At 39.4% G+C, this 22,365-nt stretch overlaps 1 protein-coding gene across 1 annotated transcript; it reads right to left on the reverse strand.

Moving 5' to 3' along the window:
- Window positions 1-2,938: 2,938 nt before the first annotated feature.
- Window positions 2,939-11,992, reverse strand: prdm2a (PR domain containing 2, with ZNF domain a). Its single transcript, XM_026927791.3, has 3 exons — window positions 11,840-11,992; window positions 10,441-10,542; window positions 2,939-10,262 (listed from the first exon to the last, which is right to left on the reverse strand). The coding sequence occupies exons 2-3, from the start codon at window positions 10,457-10,459 to the stop codon at window positions 5,635-5,637; spliced, it is 4,647 nt and encodes a 1,548-aa protein (XP_026783592.3). The 5' UTR covers window positions 10,460-10,542; window positions 11,840-11,992; the 3' UTR covers window positions 2,939-5,634.
- Window positions 11,993-22,365: the final 10,373 nt, after the last annotated feature.

Here is a 22,365-nt window from a genome sequence, read left to right on the forward strand (position 1 = left end):
CGGAGGCTCGAGTACTTCAATAAGCCAATGAGGATGTGAAAGCTGGGGTCGGTCGCGCGCTTCTGTGTTTTGGCGCGTGACAGGAGGGGGCGTGACGGGAGCGCGCTCTTCCCCCGAACCGGTTCAGACCGGGCATAGGCGGGTTTGGTGGGTACTGATGGTGCGGTGTTTCTGTCTCACTGTGCTGAAAGGCGATGGATCATTAAAAACAAAAGTTTTGCCTGTGACGCAGTGCTCCTTAAAGTGTTAATATTTATAATTATAATGCTTTTCAGCTTCATTACACTAACAGAGAAGCGCCTTTTGTGAAGTGAGTATGCTACTTAAAGATATTTTCAGACATACGCCATTAAAAAACAGATAAAGACAAGACTACAGCTCTCTACTAGGTCTGCGTTCTCAATAATGATGGAGGGGAAATTAATGCAGGACCACCTGGTCCTCTGCGGCAGAACCGGCACCAGGAGAGACACTGCACGAGCTTTGCTTTGTTTACGCCGCGTGTCCGCGTGCAGTGTTTGCGCGCGTTGCGGGGGTGGGTGGGTGGGGGCGGGGCTTCTGAACATGATGTCACCTTTGGCCAATAGTTAGCCGGAATGAGCTGGCCCTTTTTAAGGATAAGTTACCTCAGTAACACTGAGAAGGATTTCCACTGGATTTATTCAGAACCAACATTTACACAACTCAAAATTAGACCAAACAAAAGGCTCAGTCGATTAAATGAAAACAATGAACCCAAATGAATTAAGACTACATGGATGAGTTCTATTGCATGTCTTTTTAGCAAAGTATGATTTGTGATTCCTCTGTAGAAGCGTAGCTTTAGTGCGCGCGCGCGCACACACACACACACACACACACATACATACATACACAGGCACGCAGACTGACTGCAGTTTGGATTCGCTTTCTGTGCACATTTCATAGGCTTCAGTTGCTCTACGGGTCACTGACTCCGCCCCTCCCCGACAGGATGCATCAGTCAAACGCTCATGCAAGTGCCCTCAACCAATCAGCTTTGTCTGCCGTTGACGAGGGTTAGATCGTGTCAATACTGGTTTCACGTGCCTGCGCATCTAATAAATGCGCACCTAAAACCGGAACATTACGTAATAAAAAGCCAAATGAAACGCGTTTTTTGTGCCCATATTTGCCTATTATGCAGAGAAAAAATTGCTTGTAATTTTGGACTGCTCAGCAGTAGTGTACAAATTATGTCCAAATCTATGCTTTATGAAGTTTGATGTAACATCTGCAGCTGCTCAAAGCTCACAGCTGCAAATTTATACTCGGACACACAGTGCTCATGTGTCTATCACCCAAAATTGCTAACATTATGACAGCTAGCTAGTGTTTCCTTTGTTTCCTGTCAGTCTATTTTTGCCTTTCAGTCACAACGGAGAAAACATCAGGTTTTATTTTTAGGAGATTTGGGGAAAAGTAAATAATGAAATGTTCAATATAGCCAGACACCACTTCCATTACAGCATTGTTGTTAAACCCAGAACAACTTCCACATGTTGTAAAGAACAGACCTAATTTGCCTCAAGCCCTCATCTCTCTGGTAGAGCATGCATTTGAAGAAAGAAGCTCCATATCCCTGTCAGTTTGCTTATTAAATAATGTGACTTCTGTAATTCAGCTCAGATGTGGAACAGAACTAATATTTATGCTATGATACCCATTAAGCACAATATCAACGCTGATATTTGTGTCACAGTGTCTGCTCAGTTCTTTGGTTATGCAAAATGCTATTACAGGTTTTAAATACGAGTGTTAGAAATAGTGCTCTTAGCCTATAATTTACCAATACATTGTTAACAGTATAATACCATAGCTAATTTCAGACTTGCTTAACACAGTAAATCATGCGAATGCATGTTGTCACATTGCTACGCCAGATAATGGCTTTTAATGTACAACTAATCTTGGTAGATTTAGTTTCCTTCAAGCAGTCTTCAACCCAGTTATTTCATACTCAAATAGATTTTAGATTAAATTATTAAAACCCTTCAGTTTCCTTGTATAAAGTATGTATTAAAATAATTTTTAGGCCTGACGATATGTGGTAGAACCACACCTTACTGGCCATGCAAGAAAATGCTGCTAATTCATTCATTCTTCTTCTATAACCATTTCATCCTGGTCAGGGTTGTGGTGGATCCGGAGCCTATCCAGGGCACGATGTGGGAACGCACCCTGGGAATGCCAGTCTATCACAAGGCACCATGCACACACAGATTCACACACTCACTCACACACAGGACAATTCTGTTTTTGGGAGGTGGGAGGAAGCTGGAGATCCCAGGGACACAGGCAAAACAAGCAAAACCCTACAGAGACTGTAACACGAGCTCAAGATCGAACCAGGGGCCCTGGAGCTGTGAGGTAGCAATGACACGGACTCACTGTGCCACCTACATATATATTATATGTGTGCGTGTGTATATATATATATATATATATATATATATATATATATATATATATATATATATATATATGAAGTGAATGCAATAGTACATCCACACCAGACTTTGTAAATTGTAGTTTGTTGCACAATGTGTTTATAGATTTCTTTTCTCAAATGAATCCTTCAAAACCATCAAAAAATGCCTGAAGCCCCTCTGAGAGCACTTGCACATAGATGCAGTTACACCCTTTAAGCAACAGTTTATGGTTATCTAGGTGTGACCTGTTTTGCCATGATGCTGCCTCATGTCATGATTGATGACATGCATCCCTCACAGTTATGTGTATCATGATATTATTATTGTTGTTGTTATTATTATTGTGTATTGTTTTTGTGATTCCAATTTAGCTTTCTTTGACTCACATGATTGTATCTTTTGTTATTTGAATTTTTTGTGGCTAGTGTTTGTGTAATGGCTGTGGCTATAACGTTGATAATGCTTGTGGTTTTTCATGCACTTGGTTCTTGTCAGATGGTGGAACCTTAGTTTTGCATCATTTGTATCACTCTGAGCTCCTTTTAAGCTTCAACCTCTGACTGAATTCTGGCTCATCTGTAAGACACTTTGGTTAAAAGCATATGAATGAATGTAAATGTGTTACTAAGCCAGATACAGGGCTGTGATGTTGGTTCAGATGTTCATCAGAAAATGGATGAAAGTGGTTTCATTTCCTGTATATTATTGCAATGCAGCACGCCATCTGCTGGCAAAAGACATCCTTTAAAGGTAAAATATTTTAAAGTAATATTGTTCACAGCATCCATCAGACATTTAATGTTGCCAGGGTGGTCATGTTTTTCACAACTATAGATTGTAATTTATTTTATTATCACAATTATTTGATTAATCTTATGTCTTGTTCCTAGAATGTAGAAAAATGGTTAACATGCCATATAAACACACTGGTCTACCTGTGCATTTATCACAGAGCAGTTTATTTCATCATACATAACAGCATTTCAAAAGCACTGTGGCTCAAACAGAGACATGCTTTGGATGTTAACATTAGTTTTCTACAGACATATCACAAGTAAATTAGGATTTATAGATCCTTTTTATTCACAGCTTCTCCATCAGGTTAAGTACATGAGTGTCATGATTTTAGTTTGGTTGTATGAGAGCAGAAATTTCAGATTCATGGTATATGCTGATTTACAAGGTGCTAAAATGTGTTTTAAATTAAAACTAGCATTTATGAAGTGAATCAAGTCATTCTGTTTGCAAGGTAAGGATTCAGTCTCAAACCCCAATCTGATTAATAGTACTGTTTTATAATCAGCTGTATTCAAGTTTGAGACTGTATGCCCATGCTTATGTACTTTGACTTTACTAACCTTTTATTATATACAAAAAGTAACTCATCTTGTCAGCTAATCAGCAGGCCATTTTTATGTGATGGGCCCTAATGTAAACATATACCCGTGAACCCTTATTACCGTTCATTTTACCCATTATAACTTAACAAAAAAAAAAACCCTGTTAGTGATATTTAGACAAATCCTAATCTAACACCAATCCTTCAGTGCCGAAGTAAAATATAATTTATCATTAAAGCAGCAAAGCTACGTTCTCTCCAGAAACCTTTAAGGCTTTTCTCTAGGTTTTCCCCTAAATGGTATTGACGGTACTGTTCCCAATATTCAACACATTATAGGCTTATAAACATGGATTGTGCAAATCACAGAACAAATGTTTTTAAAACATACACACATAAGGACATCAATATAATTAACACAACAAATGCTACACAGTGCTCCTCGTATGTGCTTAATAGTCATAATAGTCTCAGAACAGACTGCACGTTTCCTGTCTCAGATGTTGCCCTTTTACAGTGACAAAAGACACTGAAGTGATGTGGCAGAAGTGGCAATGCTGACCCAGTTTTACTCACTGTCTCTTTTTTTCTAACACTATGCCATGTACCCTTGCCCATTCGGAAATGTGCCTTTAAATGGGCAGCAAATCAAATCTACCAACCACCACATTTACATGTATTAAAATAAGTATCAGATATATGGCGCTTTAATAATTAACAAATATAGTCTCCTTAATGAGGAGTATATGTATTCTTGTTTGATATGACATTAATTAATATTCAGTAATTCACTAATGTCTTCCATAAAAGCCAATTATTGCGATTGTGATAAAGTGCATATAGAAAATAAATAAAAAAAAATAGTGTGTCTGAATTTTATCAAGCCTGCTGATGTTTTCAGTGAGGTTAGTACTGACGATGTTTCAGACTGCGGAGGAGTAATAACCCAGACTGTAGCTGCTGCACTGATTGTTTTACATATGGAAACAGTCTGAAAGCTGATATTGATAAACTATACAAAATAAGTGCATTATTTAGATAAGGGGTATTAGGATTAATAGAGACATTAGAGGACAGATGAACATTATATATCTACAATAGTCTATATGAAAAATTACTGGAGGGCCTCATTATCAGTGCATACATATTCATAGACATATTCGTGTTTATAGGAATATTTCAACCCAACTTTGTGACACGAGTTTGCATTATGCAAATAAGATCATCAATTAAACTCTGTTAACTTATGTTTTGGCAAATGATCTGCTAATGTATAACTAACTACTAGAGTACTATAAAATTGTTTTATGTAAGTAGTTGTAATGCCTTTATCTACTTTTTTAAATTATTTTATTATTATATTATTATACTATATAGCCAATTTGCAAAGCGTGTCAATACACAAAATAGTGTTTCCCAATTGTAGTCCAGTTTCGTCTGCACTGCTTTTTTTTTTTTGTTGCTTTCCTCCTCTCACCATACTTACTATTAAGTCATATGTATTTTGTTAATAAGACAGGAAAACAGTAAAATGTGCAGTGTTTGGTATTAAAGGACTAAGAATGTGAAAACAGGTTTAAAACCATTTTAGGTGATTTATGAATGTATGTATGCCACAGATGTTGTGTTATTTCACTATAAACAAGTGCCCTTGTTAAAAGGACACTGCGGTTTTGAGCACAGTTAAGAAATCTAATTCTCAATCATTCCCATTCAGGGTCTCCTTATAATGTTAAAGTTTTCTATTAAAAAACAACCTTCAGTGGATAATATTTACAGATAACCTTGTCATAGGTCAAGATCAAGAGTTTCAGTATTAATGCCTTTTTGAACTTTTTTTTTTTTTTACTTCAAGTCTTTTGACTTTATTTCTTCAACTGCCTGATGTGCAGTGACATTCTGATCATCTGTCTGGACTAAGCATTTCGCTGGATTAGCCGAGTTAGTCTTTTTGTTAGTATTAGATGTGACATTAGATGTAACCTGCTGTAGACTGCGAGTAATGGGACCTCTCACTCGCAGAGATAAATGTTCCTCTGTGCAGGGTTTCAACTCAACCTCTCTTTGCTTTATTTTCCTCTCCATACTGTGTACCCCATTGCTCTGCTGCTGAGATTTCCCTAGTGCTACTAAAGACTTGGATGCCAGTGGTGACTGAATGGCATCCATCAGAATGAGTCTACTTTTTTTACTTATGTGAATTGCTGGGCTTGAGAGAATATCAGATGTTTTAGGCCTAAAATTACGCACAGTAATTTTCCCTTTGCCAATTTGAGCCTTGACTGGTAGATTCACATTGCTGGCTGAACCAGATTCATGGGTCTGCGTTTTGGCTAAGGTTTTCTGTCCTTGATTTAACCTTTGTGGTTTCATTATTACATCTGATACACGTGTGCGGATACGTCCATGGTTTTCCTGTGTTGATGCAATGCTACCTTTTCTTTTTGGAGGCTTCCTGCAAATAGGTTTCATTGGGCAGCTGAAAGCCATATGTTTCTTCAGGCTGGCATGGTAAGTGAACTCCCTGCTACAGTGAGGACAAACATAAACCTCCAGTTCCTCCTGTGAGCTCTTTCGCCCTACTGGTCTGCCTCTTTGTACCCACATAGATTTCCTCTTACTATGAGCACTCAGCTTTGTCTTAGCTTCTGACTCATGGCAATGGAGCTTTTTTGGTTGTCCAAGTTTTTGAGAAACATTCTGTCTAAGGTTGACTCCTCTAGCGGGCAACAGAACTCCATTTTGCACTTTTGCAAATTGCTTGAGTGGAATGGGGTTCTTTTTTGGAGTGTAGCGTTTTTTGTCACTAGCATTAGCACAGGCTAATATGTGCTTGTGCAGTTCAGGCATGTTGTCAAAGCCCCTGCCACACTTGGTGCAGCGAACTGTAGTGCTGAAAGTCTGTGGGATATTATGAGTGGTGAAGTTAGTGGCCGTGGTGGTGGTTGGTCCAACTGGTGTTCGGTTGTGATATGGAAATGGAGGTGGCTTAAAACTTGGGTAATGCTGGTTAATACCAAGACGCACATCGGTAACTTTGGGTTTGACACTTTCAGATGCCATAATCTTGATGGTAGTGTATAACTCCTCAGTAGTGTTTTCAGAGTTATTGTCAGCCTCTGGATTTGGAGCTGTTTGGTAGGACTGGCTACGTTTGTGTTTTGTAGGACACGTTGTGGTAACAGTATCAGCTCTTACTGGACTATTATGGTTTTCAGGTCTTAACTTACCATTTTCTACTTCAGTGTGTGAGCACTCCTGACCAGGATGGAGATCTCGATGATGTTGCTCTAGGTTGCAAAGAAAGGCAAACTCTTTGGAGCATATTTTGCAGACATAGATTTTACCAATGCCATGATAACTGGATCGGTGCTCAAATAAACCAGTGTCACTCTCAAACAGCTGCACACAAAATTCACACTTATACGGCCAAGTGTCTGAGTGTTCAACAATATGCTGACTCAGACCCTTCATGGACTGGAAGAGCTCATCACAGGCATTACACATAAAGCGTTTGCATAGAGGTGGCAAGGGTGATTGCTCCTCACGCATAGGGTTGTTCTGTATAGAAAAGTCTGAGGTTTCCAGTTTGAGATCATCAGTGGTGGATGAATTTTCTGCAGGCTCCACTGCTGTCTCTACTTTTTCTGAACCACTGGGACCAAATGATGGCAGTACTGCATCTACTGAATTCTCTAATGATTCTCCAGTAGATGATGAGTCCAGTCGTTGATCTTGAGCTTCAACAGTGCCATCCTCTGGCAGTTCTGGAACTGATGGCTCGATGTTGGCAGTCTGTAGTTGAGAGGAAGGCTGGGGTTCTTGTGCCTCAGTGTGATCTGGTGGTGTTTTATCAAAGAGAGCGTGACCAGCATTAGCTTGGGGAACAGGGGTGGTATTAGACGACTCCAGAGCAACAGTGTACTCAATAACAACCACATTTGGAGAAAAACTCAGGGAACTGATGTTTGACTGGTTTACCAACATGGGAGAAATTAGATGTGCTTCAGGTGACAGGACAGAATCAATCACCAAGGTCCTTTGTGCTAGTTCACACACAGATGCATCTGTAAGAAACTGAGGACCTTGTAAACTTAGACTTGGGGTTGTGGGAATGAGTGCATGGGTCACACTTCCAGGGGCAGAATTAAGCCAATTGGGAAGAGACACATTAAAAGCTGTCAAAGAATTTCCAACAGCGAGTTCCACAGGAGTGTTGAGCACTACAGGACTGGAGGACTGAGCAGTGGAGCAGATAGGGTGAAGCTCTTGATTGGTTATGGATGTTTCCGCTGGTAGGAATATCTCTGTGGGCTCTGAAGTAGCTGAAAGGGGCTGGGCTGGAGAGGCAGTGTGCAGTGCAACAGAATTTGGCAGAGAAGGGGTTGCATTCAGTGCAGGAGGAGACGGTGGAGGCAGCTCAAACATAACACTTTCAGGGTTAGCAGGAATTGGCTCAGACACAGCCATTGTTGCTAGATCTGTTGCTAAAGGACCATTGAGAATTCCATCTGCTGGTGTAGGAACATCCACTGCAGCATACTGGCTTAGCAATACTTTCTCCAACATGCTTGAGTTGGGTTTAGTCCTCCTAACTGATGTCTGGAAGGCTAAACATCCAGTTGAGTCAGACTCTATACGATTTCTGCTCATGCTCAGATCCAGAATACAATCAGCTAAGACCTCACTGTCTCTCTTACCCACAGCACTGGAGAGATCTAGCGGCTGCTGATTGCATGACCTGCCGCCAGTCCCTGATGCAGAGCAGTCCAATGGCAGAACTTCCTGAGTGGTTTCAGTACTGTTTGTAGCTGGATTTACAGTTTCCATTTCTTGTTTTTTAGATAAGCTCATCACAGTAGATGTGCAGTGACTGTCTATCTTTGGCACTTTAGGTGCAGAAGAATCCATTTCCTGTACAATGGTAGATTTAAGCACTGATGTACTGCTTTGCTGTGGAGATTTAGGAGGGGATGTTGTCCTTCTCTTAAACCTGCTACTTGTTGCAGGTAAAAGTGTTAGTGATAAAGGTGGACAGAGTTTTTGGCCTTCACTGATTTGAGAAAATGATGGCTTACTGCTGTCCTGGTTCTGTAGGAGCTGCTTTAGCTTGGGGGACAGATAAATAGTTTTCTCTTTTTGTAAAACAATGGTCTCTAATGTCCGGGGGAAAACAGTGCCAATCAATGTACCTTCTGAGGCAGAGGAAGGTGTTGTTAAGATAGATTCAGACTCTAGTTCAGTTTTGATTTGTGGCAATAAAGGTGGGGTAGATGTCCTCCTTCTGCCAGAGGACTGACCACAGAGGTCAGAGGTCATGCTGCAGTCATTAGACTCTATTTTAAGGGCCTGTGTAATTTGAGCTTGGTTGACGATAAAGGCATCCAGACCAATCACAGCAGCAGCGGAATTCAGCTCCATCACTTCACAATTAGTGACAGCACTGGTGGAGATGATTTTCCCATCAATGTAGAAGCTGAGGTTCTCAGAGATGTTGCTGGAAATATCGACCATATACTCCTCTTCTTGCCTGACCTCATCACTGTGTTGTGTACTGGAAGACGCTTCTGGCGCACCACTGGAATGCTGAACTTGAACCTCATGAGAGTTTACAACTTTCTGACGGACTGCTCTGGGTAACAGACGTCGCTCGTGTATCCTGCGCTCGTGCCTTCGCAAGCTGGTGTGAGTTCCAAATGCTTTCTTGCAGTACTTGCAGGCAAAAGAGCACTTAGTTTCTCCAAATTCATCCGAGTCACCTCTTCCTTCCAAATCAGGCACAAGAGAGTTGCTGACTGGCTGGGAAGTCAGGGTAAGTTGGTCTTCCTCTTGTGAAGAGACCATTCCCTGAGTCTCTCCGACAACCTGTGGAGCAGGGCTAATTATGAGTCCACCTGTCCTTCTATTGGTGTTACTATGTCTTCTCTCATGCCGTCGTCGGCAGAACTGTGTACTGAAGCACTTTCGGCAGTAGCGGCATTTAAATATCTGTGTGTGGCAGGATGACAAGGCATGCATGTGCCGCTCCAGGCCTTGCTTGGTAGTAAACCGTCTTTGACAGTGCTGACAGAAGAACATGCATGAACCCTGGTGGTTGCCATCAGGGTTAATCTTAGGGTCATAGTCAGGGTCCAGGTCAGCATCTGCTTCACATGAGGGAGAGTCTGATTTATTGTCCTGTTTGAGCATTTCCAAGAGTTCTGTCTCACTGGTCTTACAGGGTATATTTTGATTTATTACATCAGTGGTTTGCAGTGGTACTGGCTCCATGGCTGGCCTACCAGTCCTCTGTGCTGGCAAAATGTTTTGGTCCTCCTCAGACTGCTCCATCATGTCATCAGTCCCTCCCTCTGCCTCACTCTCTTTCTCCTTCAGTGAGTCACGTAGAGGGGGAGATTCCCCAGTCAGAGAATGCTGATGACTATCAGTGGGGCAGTGCAGAATTACATATTGCTGCTGCTCCTCTGCTTTCACTAATGCAACAGATTAAAAATGCACATCAGCTCCTATCCAAAATATTTACCAATAATTTCTAATAAACAATTATTCTGGGAACATATTTAGGCTTATTTCACACAGCAATTAAATATACCACTTTGATATTTTCCTATGTGGTATTCTATTATTGTTGACATCAATATAAATGTTTACCATTCTCAGAATCGCCCATGTCTGCCCCACTGGCTGTTGTCAACCACCTGTTTGGCTTTACTGTTCCAGCTCCTTTGTGCTTTTATTGAGATTTCCTATTGCCTGGGAGACAGAATAATTACCATTAATATCTCATTTTATATGTCACATATTTCACACAGACTGTGTATGAGAATGTATTTGTGCATGTGTGTATGTGTCTCAGTGACAAACAAAGTAACCTATATAGAGTCATTACACACCAGAATACACCATCCCACTTATTTAATGTGCTAAACTACAATCCAGGGCTTGACAAAATTTGACAAATTCATAGTCACACCCTTCTATTTGTTCCAAAGCTCATAAAATACTTCAGCCTTTCTCCTTGCACTGCTTTGAAACAAAATCCCTTTTTAGCCCTGATCTATCATTTATGCCTCATGTAACCAGCTGCATGGTTTTATATAACAGAGTCATGCTCCACATTGAAATTAACGTCTGTACAGTCTCCCACCACCCAAACTCAACCTAAACTCAACGGTTTATAGCAGATACTATATTCCCCAGCAAGATATAAGGCAGGGTGGTGCAGGATAAGGTGGGGAACAGTGTAGACGCACTTTGGCATTTAGGGAGTTCTTAATATGCGTTTTATTATTTATTATTTGTTATTTGAGCAATGTGCGAAGACGCTTGCTCATAAATCTGACCAAGCTTTGTTTACCGCCGATGCACAGAAATAGACTGATTATAAACCACACAGTACGCCATATTATCACGAGGGTATGAGAGTATAACCAGACACTAGTAAACCAACCACGCAAATTACACCGGATGTCAAGATCTGACTGCTCGGGCTATGGTTTTGTTTATATGGCATAACACTGGCAATGTGATTACAAACTGCGTCGGCGCGCTTATTAAATATATATTCTTACAAACCTAAATTATCCACTGGCTTGCACGACGTGTGTCGGTGACGAGTTAACAGCTGAAAGTGAATGATATAATGGCTTTATTCATTCGCTGCAGGTGAAGCCCACATGTTGCGGTGGTGTGGTGTGTGTGTGTTTCAGACAGAGCTCCTTTAAATAAACGCGGCTCTAGCACCGCAATCTGGAAGGTCACAGTCACTCTCACACACACACACACACACACACACACACACAGGCGGGATTATCTGCTGTATCATGCATTGCAAAATCATCGACAATACAGCAAACGTTATGAGGTGTGGTTATACGAAATAACGCAAGATGATCTGCAAAGCGTCAGCTGATCACGAGTTAACTGTCATCGTCGTGTAATATAAACAAGATGTTATTTACTACATTAGCTCCCAGCAGTGGGCGAGCCTGGTCTAGTTTATTAATAGCATTATAGTAGGTGAGGAATTGCACACCTGTGCATTTCTTACCGGCTTTGTTGGTATCTGGTCACATGTGGGCAGGATTTGGCCTGAACGGTGCTGCAGTACGAGGCCCGGTGGCTAAAAGCTAAACGCTGATATTCACTGTCACTGCAGCAGAGCGCACGCAGCGAACTGCGCATGCGCGAGCGCTCATTCGCCTACAGAGCTTAGGCTGTATCCATACTGCATACTACCGTACTAAATAGTATATCTAAATAAGCCATTGGCGTGTACGTTTGACCTACTATTTAGTACAGCAGTAGACATTTGAGAAAAGGCATGTATACATTTTCAACTCATTAGCTGAGAAACCCATAAGTCATGGTGCAACTATGCTCATCTAAGGAATTTAAGGGAATTGTAATTCTAACTTAATTCTAACTGTATGGAAGAATTATCCTGTTATCTGTATCAATATCACTTGTCAATCAGTATCTATGCAAGTATTGAAAAGTGACCTTAAATTACCTCATGTATTAACTTTCAGAGTTTCACTTGTATACTACACTGTACCATTTCTAGTACATTTAGAAGGGTGGCTTTATGCCTGTGATCCTACAAGGATATTTCTGTGAGAACAAACTGGTGTGACCTTGAAGGTGGTGTTTTTAAGATGAAGGCTAGTGTTTGAAGGCTAATGTTGTTTTTAAAAAATAAACTGACTGAACTCTCGCCACGGTTCAAACTAAGATAAGGGGACAGTGAAATAATTGGGGCGAGAGGCAGGTGTGTGATTAAAAGAATTATGATTAGAAGAGAAAACTCCATCCAATGACATTATTTTTTTTAGAATTGTATAAAAGCGTGAGCCACGGCTATGTAAATCAGATGCTCTGCAGACCATCTCGGCTTTGTGTTTGATTCAATAAAGTCTATTGATTTTTGGCATCCAGAACCCCTTGTCTTTGTAACTCATTTTCTTATTCTGATTTGCAGAAGTATCTGCCACGACAACTGTAGTAGAAGTTTCTTCATAAATCCTTATCCAAACCCAGTTCTATATGGTCCTTTGCTGTCAGAAACAAGGTACCTCCATCCATCCATCCATCCATCCATCCATCTTCTGTACAACGTGGCCTACACAGGGTAGCCTGGAACCAGTCCTGGGGGACACAGGGCACAAGGCATGGGGAAAGCACACATAGGGCAGAGGTGGGAATCGAGCCCACAACCCCAAAGGTGCAAAGTAGCAGTGCTAACCACTAAGCCACCGTGCCCCCCAAGGATCAAACTTTGTATAATAAAAAAATAAATAAATAAAATAAAAAAATCCTTTGATTCCATTTACCATTTCAGGGTACCACCTCATTCACAAGCATTTATTTCTGATTTGGAAGATTTTTAATCCTTCATTTATACTGCATTTGTATTGTATCTTATTTTCTCTTAGCCATTTTTCTGTATCCTATTTTCTGAGTAATCAAGGTGTACATCAAAGGCTTAAGAATGTAACCATTTAAGAATGTAACCGCTTTGAAGTGCTCCAATTAGTGTTTAGTGAAATATGTAATCCAGAAGGGAGGGTGATATGATCTCATCCTATGTCAGAGTGTTACACCAAGTGTTCATGGTACATGTAGTGGAATTACCTGGTTTGTGGAAAGTACCGAATAGTACTAAATATGCAGAAGGTTTATGTCATATGCTGTCTTATCTTTTAATTGGCTCTTTTTAACTCTTTTTAAAAAATAGATTGGCTGAGCTCATGCCACAATTAAAACTAAGTCAGTGGGCCAATTAAATAATTGTGGCGAAAGGTAGGGGTATGATTTAAAAGAAAAAATGAGAAAACTCCGCCTGATGAGATCATTTCTGTAAAGGCTTGGGCCACGACTATGTAAAGCAGGTGTTCTGCAGACATCTCGGCTTTGTTGGTTGATTCAATAAAGTCTACTGATTTTTGGCATCCTGAACCCTTTGTCTTTGGAAGTTGTTATTCTTATTCTGAATTGAAGAGTTTTTGCCACGACACTGACAGCATCAGCCCCACACTGAACTGTCAATCTGACAGACAGTAGGTGAAACACACATTAACTCATCAGTTAAGTATCAGGTTTAATAGGTCAGCCCTTGATTCAGCTCATCAATTAGTGACCAGATTTAGGTCATACCTGACACAACTAATCAGTGCATTACCAACCTCAGTAGGTCAAACCTGATTTAACTCATCAGGTAATGACCAGATTTAGTACCTCAAAGCACATCCAAACACACATTCACAAATAGGGCAGTTTAATGTAGCCAGTCCACCTACTTGCTTGTTTTTGGTAGGAGGGACAAAAAAACGGAGAACTGGAGGAAACCCACATGACACGGGGAGAACATGCAAAACTGCACACAGACAAACCAGCGACCATGGAACTGTGACACAGCCATGCTACCTGCTGCAACACCATACCGCCATCAGTTAATTTATTCTTATAATTATGTACCTTCACTAACTCCATGATTTAGAATTATCTATCATTTTTATCTGCCCTTCTTGTTACTGCCCAAATGATTAATTTTGATGCCCATCAACTTTTAAAGCTGGCCAATGCATTCAAAGCATGACTGGATGCAATGAGTGGTTAATTTTGGCTTTTTATAAGTAAATAACAGAGTAATCTAAAATTTTAGAATTGTAATGTTGATTATGATATGCTGATTATTGTTTTGTCCAACTTATCAATTATTTAGCATCCTAAATCATTCTTTGGTTTGGCCCTCTGCAGGGCCTTTTCAATAGAGGGCATCCATTTCAGAAAAGGTTCTAAGTAGAACCATTGAAGATAGCTACATCTGTTGACTATTCAAAGAATCCATGAGAAAGGTAATGGTGTGTGTGGGTGGATGTATGGAGGTATGTGTGGGTGACTGGGTGGGGACTGGGGTGTGGGGATTGGCTATTTGAGGCTGGTGTACTTGTGTAGGGTGTGGAACTTGGGTGAGAATTTGTGAGAATTTGAATTCTATGATTCTTTCATTCTTGTCATTATTACAGATGACCACTGGAGGTCAGTCTTTCAGTCCTTTAAAGGATCTATATCACGAAACCCTGTTTTCTTTTCTTTCTTTCTTTCTTTCTTTCTTTTTTTTTAAATAAAACATTTCACCATGTACTGAACCCATCACAGTCTATCCAGCTTCCAAAGTATTGAAAACTAATAATCGCTGTACTACAAGCCATTTAGAATTGATCATTCACCGAGATTTTTTATTCTTCTGTAATAATTAGATCAGCCGAAATATATGTAAACATTTCAGTATAATTTCTGTATCTGATGCATCAAATGTTTAATGGCTCTTATCTTTTAGATTTTACATGCTTCAATGGAGGCAGACACTAACAATAAGAAACAGTAGGATCCAAATGTTAAAGCTTATACAGACACTTTTCAAGCAAGGGAAATCAGAAACAGCTCGCCCAATCTTTGCATCTTATATGACAATACCATTTATACCATGGCCAATTAAAACATTCATTTCTAATTGACTGATGGGTGTCTGTTGTTTTCTTTTTGTTTGTTTGTTTGATTACTTGTGCTACAATCATAAATAATGTTTAGGTATATTTATGCTCCTTTAAAACCCTATTCATAGACTTTTTGTAGAAACAGTAGAATCATGAAGCATCTAAATGTTAACCAAACCTTGGATCTGTGTCAACTTTTCATCATGACTTATGGAGACCGCTTTTTAAGATTTCATTTTTAAGAATACAAATAGGAGGCAACTATCTAGCAATTTATTTATTTATTTTTTATTCATTAAATTGAGTATTAAATATGTAACTCTGTGATTATCATAGTTACTTTCCAGATATTGCAGTTAATGCATATATTGTGCAGTATACATGCATGATGGTGTACTAGGTGATACACTGATAAGCACATTCTACACATAGTTGAGGAAGTATCCGCCTGGCACAGCAGCAGTTTAGTCATTTATTATGTAGGGGAGTCATGTACGATTTAGAATTAGAACACATGAAATTTATATTGGGGTGTTCATTTGTTGCTTGTCTACTGTGTGATCATGTTTTCAGGCTGTAATGTAAGGGCTTATTTGGTAAATCTAGCACTGAAGTTTTGAACATACATATGTGAAGTGTTTGTGTTTCTTGTAGAATATGTTCTTCTGTCAGCATTAGTGCCCTTGTTCATGCCTTCATTCTGATAAACACATATATTTGCCATTACAAGTCTGTTATTAGATTAGATTCAACTTTATCGTCATTGTGCAGAGTATAAGTACAAGTACAGAGCCAATGAAATGCAGTTTTTTTTATTCCCCACAGAGCACAGGGTCAGGCAATATTCAGCACCCCTGGAGCAGATGTGGGTAAGGGCCTTGCTCAAGTGCCCAACAGTAGCAGTTTGACAGTGGTGGGACTTGAACTCCCAACCTTCTGTAACCCAGAGCCTTAACCGTTCAGCCACCACTTCATCTTTCACTTATTCACTGATTTATAAGTTAGTTACAGTTTGTAGATTTTATAGACTTATAACCCACAGCACATCATTATTACTGCTTGGTCTCTGAACAGAGTAGGAAAGGATTATAAAGCTGGTGTTGAGTCTTCCTGGCACAAGCCTTGCTGACCAAAATGACTGTGGAAAAAGCATTTAATACTGGCATTCACTGGCTCGTGTGATTTAAATCCAATTGTGGAAGTGACATAACTGTGTGTGCATGCTTGTTTGTGTGCGTGTGTGTGTGTGTGTGTGTGGGTGGGTGTGTCTGTATTGGTTGAACATTGTGTTCAGCACATCCATAAATCTAAAGCAGAATCCATCAGACAGCCAGTTTAGATATAGCACTCTCTCTTGTGTGTGTGTGTGTGTGTGTGTGTGTGTGGAATGTACATCTCACAGATTTCACTCAGCAAGGCTCTGCTCTCCTCAACAATCGTGAATTCTAGCGATATCTCAGTGGTCCGGGTGAATGTGCACCTACACTCCTGCATCTGTTCATCCACCCACACTCTCTCTCTCTCACACACACAGCACATTCATTTAGCCCCACATGTGAACGGCATGTTCCAACCATGATGTTCTTATATGTTAATGTGTACAAGCACATGTACAGTGGTAGGCAGCTGATCACATGATCCTGAACTCTGTGTGTGTGTGTGTGTGTGTGTGTGTGTGTGTGTGTGTTATTGTTCTACTGCCCTACTGACCTGTATGTGTAGTTTGCAGGACCGCCTCTGTCTGTGTAAGCATGTGCATACATGTGTGTAACATTAAACTGTTGTAATCTAATTAAACTGCTGTAATCGTAAAGACTGTCCTGTGTTTAGTCCATTATTCATATTCAAGTAACATCCTTTAACACACTTTATAGTGTGTGACCTTAAAGTTTGCAGTTGCAGAAGAGCAATAATTTATAAAAAGTATAGTCACCCAAAAGTGGATGAGTTCCCTTTTGAGTCTGGTTTCTCTCAGGGTTTCTGCTTCATGTCGTTTCGGGGACGTTTTCCTTGCTACTGTCGCCTCTGGCTTGCTCATTATGGATCTGAATCTACATCTGGATTTATGTGAAGTGCTATACAAATAAAATTGAATTAATCTGGAATGTTTATTGTGTCTGAATGTTTATGTGCACTGCATGTCATCAGGGATTTTCTAGAGGGTGGCTCAAGGGAGAAGAATTTCTTCACCTTTGGTCAATGGCAAGCTGAGCTGAGCTCCAGTGCATTGCATTGCATGGCACAAAACTACTGTCTAATGTTATGACAAGTGAACTGCAAATCTCAGGTCTGGCCACCCAAATGTTATTGGTTAAATGAGACCCTTTAGGACAACTAGGATATACAGAAACAGATATATCCACAAACTGTTTTAGGTCCAGTTACATTTCCTTGATATTAATGTTGATACTTCTATATAATAACACATATATTGAATTGGTGTTCTCATATTGTTAACCCCTGCTTGTCATACTGTATCTCTGGTGATACATTCAGGATGCTAAACACAGACAGATCAACAATTACTAACATCCTGTGCTGTTCATTAGGCCTGTGAACGAAGTGGGAGGTTTTGTGGTTATGATGTGTTTCGTTTCATGCCATATTTATAGCAACTGTAACTGAGTGTACCTAAGCCAGTTCTGACATTCAAACATTCATAACAATAACAGGTTCGCTGAGGTTTTACCAGAAAAGAACACAGAATATGTGGACCCAGACACCATAATTTGAGTACAATTTCAGTTGCGTTGTAACAATTGGGACGTGGCAGAACATATGTGTGGAGACTCTTTATTATAAAGAGAAGGAAAACCAGACATATGTCCAAAACCACACCATGTCTGGGGTCAAAACAGAGGCAAAGTTAAGTTTTCCTGTACATCCAAAACAAAGACAGAATCTCAGGGAAAAATACTCAAGACATTACAAGGCTTATCTAACATAAAGAGTTTAAATATATAGACTAATGGGCATTAACAAGACAAATAATGAGAAGCAGACACATTCACAGTTTGTGGAGATGAAGCATGAGGAGAACCAGGCGTATGTCTGCAACCACACCCTATACATTATATAGTGCACTAATGTTGCCATTTTAAAATCATATCTAGAAGTGTGGTGTAGATATCTGGTGCATTCCTGAAATTCACTGCAATAGATGTGTGTCAAAAATGCTCTGGATCAAGCAAGCAGTTAAAAATTAAATAACTTTAGAGGGGAAATTGAATATTTTAATGATTTCATTATTTTAATATGTTAATTTGTAAATAAATGTCATGGCTAAAATAATGAATAAAAACCTGCAATCTAACAAGCTATTAGTTGTTGTTGATAATAGTTGTTAATAGTATAGTAGTTCTAATAGTTATAATAACATTAACATTAATCCACCATAACATTAAAACCACCTTAACTTTTTCAGCACTTTGTGCTACAGTGACTCTTCTGTGGGATTGGACCAGACAGGATAGTGCTGTTTTGGACATGTTCTGACCCAGTCGTCTAGCCATCACAATTGGGCCCTTGTCAAAGTCACTATATATATATATATATATATATATAGTTACTGGCAACATTTAGATGAAAACATACCATATTATTATCATTGCCTAGACATGACCTTCCACTGTCACCTTCATCTTCATCATAACTAAGTGTAGGTAGTATACTGGAAATATTTACATGCTTGTGAGTGGGTTTTAGTAAGTAATAGGCACAGCACACCATTTAAGCCAGAGCTTACTGATACTATACATATGACTGATTTCAAGATTTTTGTATAGTAGTAAACATTAGCATTTAAAAACAGCACTTAATAGAACATTAGATTTGATAGATAAACAGTAGATAACACGGGGTCTCAGTAAAGTGTATCAAACCTAAAATAATAAGGTATAGGCCTGACATACCTATGACAATTAATGTGCTTTACGATGTTCTTACAAACACAGGAACACTAGACCCATGCTTAATCACATGTTTCACTGGGTTTAAATTTACCTTTATTTATTTGGCAGATGCCAATTTTATGCAAAGTGACCTAAAAGTGAGAAAAAAAATCCAATCTAAACAATTAGCTGAGCAGGCAGTGATTCTAGCTAAAGATAACATTAACTGATGTGAAACTCTTCATTCATTCATTCTTTCATTTTCAGGTCAGGGTTGTAGTGGATCTCAGGAGTACTGAGTGTGAGGTGGAAATACACCCTCAATGGGACACAATTCCATCAAAAGACAAAGACACACACACACACACACACTTATTCACACAATTTAGATTAGCCAATCCACCTACTGGCATGTTTTTTTAGAAGTGGAGGAAATTGGAGGACCTGGAGAAACCTCACATGGGAGAATATGAAAAACTCCACACAGACAGTAACCTGAGCTCAGGATCAAACCGAGAATCCTGGCACTGTGAGGCAGCAACACCACTATGCCGTTGTGAATTTTAAAATTCAAATATATACAACCCCTCCCTTGAGCGTTCTCTCCAGAGCCACAACCCAAAGCACATGCATGAGCTTTGCCTAGGCTACAGGTTCCCAACCCTTATCCTGAACATTTTAGTTTTTTTCTTGCTACCAGCACACATCAAATTAATACTCCTTCCTGCAGTGATGTGGGTATATTAGAGTAAGGAAATGTGCAGTACAGGGGGTACTCCAGGACTAGGGTTGTAAATCTTTAGCCTGTGCCAGAACACCTGAATGTAGAAGAAGTAGCAGAGATGAGAAGAGATGGCATTAGAACATAGAACTTCCTGACCCTAAGTTAAGGGCCCAACAACTCGTGACCTTTCTTAATAATTCATAGCTAAGCTTAATCGAATGCACTGTTTTTGCTCCTTCCATCCTATTTTTGCAGCAATACTCAATGTATCTACAGCAACATCACTTTCACCTTCAAATTGCTTAAGATCCGTTATTGCTGGAAGAAAGAGGAAAGTGGTGTAAGACAAAGTCTTTATCGAACTTACACAAGTTGTCCTAACCACAATGACATGGGCACTTCTAACACTGTCAGATTAATGCATGCAAACATTGGGCAAAGGACACTGTCAGGGATTGATGCAGGCCTGTGCCATGTCCCAGAGTACAGAGTGTGAAGATCATGGCACACAATGCTACATTACATACACACAGACACACACACACATGCAGCAGGACAATGGAAGTCTCTGATCGGTGTTATCACACGTAGGCGACACATGTTCCAGCTGTGTCCCACAATGCAGCACTTACAGTGAAGTGAGAAGCAGCGAGAGAGAGAGAGAGAGAGAGAGACATTCACATAACCACACACATTCACACACTACTCAGTCATTCTTTACATTCAGACATAATCCTCTCTATTTCACCAGATTTCATAAACATACATTGAAGTCTCTCAGACATGCATGTACTTTAACATATACCACAAAATTCATTCATTCAGTTAATTAAACAAATTGTGCAATTATTAAATAAATAATAAGTGTATAGATACTAGGAGTGTAATGGAATGCCACTATTAAAGCCAATGTGCACATGGTCTATATGAGGGTTTTTTTTTTTATTTTATTTTTGTTTTTTTTTTTATTAAATATGAGTCTATACCCCCAGATTGTTTCTGTGGTCAGTTAATTCTGACAGTTCCTCACACATTTAGTTGATTCTGTTTCCCAAAATATAATGCAACTAGTAGCCTAATTTAAACGACTCCAACTCTGACCAGGATCACCATACATTTATGTTAATGAACATGGTCTTTGTCCTGTGAGCTTCATATCTGTAGAAAGTAAAAACTTCCTATTGCACCCTGCTCAGAGCACACCTTGTATCATAACCAGATGTGAACCCTTGCTTTAAAAAAAATAGTAATAGTGCATTGCCTATTCATATATGTATTTGTATCAGTTTAGAACACATTATTAAGTTCAATCTGAATAATGTATTCATATTCAGTTACATTCCTCATGAAGTATGTCCAGAATGGAGAGAGATTGAACAGCATGTACAGATTAAACAGTAAGTAAAATAAGAACCAAGGACCAGCAAAAAGAAAAAACATAACTCAGTAGTGCTGGATAAAAAGTGAAGAACTGGCATAAAGATTATACAGAGGTATTAATTCTGGTTTTGGTAAATAGAAACAGATGGAGGTGATAATCATCAGGTAGTGTAAGCCAAACGAGCTGACAAACAATCCTCAACATTGTGAGGGCAAATATTGCCTTTTACATGGATTGCATCATTCCCAAGCTATCACTATAACAGTCACTACGGTGGTCTTTTTATGGAGCCCATAAATGAAGCTGCATGAACTATAAAACTAACTCTATGACATACTTGCATCTATACATAACTTAACCTTAATGAAGAAAATATTATATTACATGGATTATGTTTGGGTAATTTAACCTGAAAATTGGACAACTGAAAGGAGCATAGGCATGAGAAGTGGTTTTCTATATCTGTTTTCCAAAAACATAGATGTATCTGTCTCAGCTGCCCAAAATCAATATAACCCGTGAACAGTACACTGCTAAATAGTGAAAAAACACAAGGGATAAGGTAAGGCAAGTAGCTCTGCTAGTTGGTTGCTAAGTTTGCTAATTGGTTGAAATAACATCACACACCATAAAAATTTGTTGTAGCATATTGAACTTTGCATAATTACAATTACAGTACACTTTACTTATTATGGCATCATTTGTCTATATAGCCACATAACCACAGCAGTTAAATATCATAGGCTAAAATGTTATGCCTGATGCACCAGTACATGTCCCATGCATTTGTCTACAACTAGGTGACAATATGGCTAGTTTGTATTTCATTCCTGCTTATGAAAAATGTGTTTGGAAGGAAGAAAGAAGAAATTGGGTACTTTGATCAGGCACTGTAGCACTGCAGAAGTTTCTATTCAGTCTACCCCGTATAGCTCTGATGAATTTTTTTTTTTCTGATAATCATGCCCTGTGTGTACTGGTGGAAACAGAAAAGACAGCATCTCTTTCAAACCTAGACATACTGGTACCTTACAACATACAGTGCACTCATTGAATTCATAATGTCAGCGGAGCAACAAGATA

This window comes from Pangasianodon hypophthalmus, chromosome 8, assembly GCF_027358585.1.
Source record: "Pangasianodon hypophthalmus isolate fPanHyp1 chromosome 8, fPanHyp1.pri, whole genome shotgun sequence".
Classification (NCBI taxonomy): Eukaryota; Metazoa; Chordata; class Actinopteri; order Siluriformes; family Pangasiidae; genus Pangasianodon; species Pangasianodon hypophthalmus.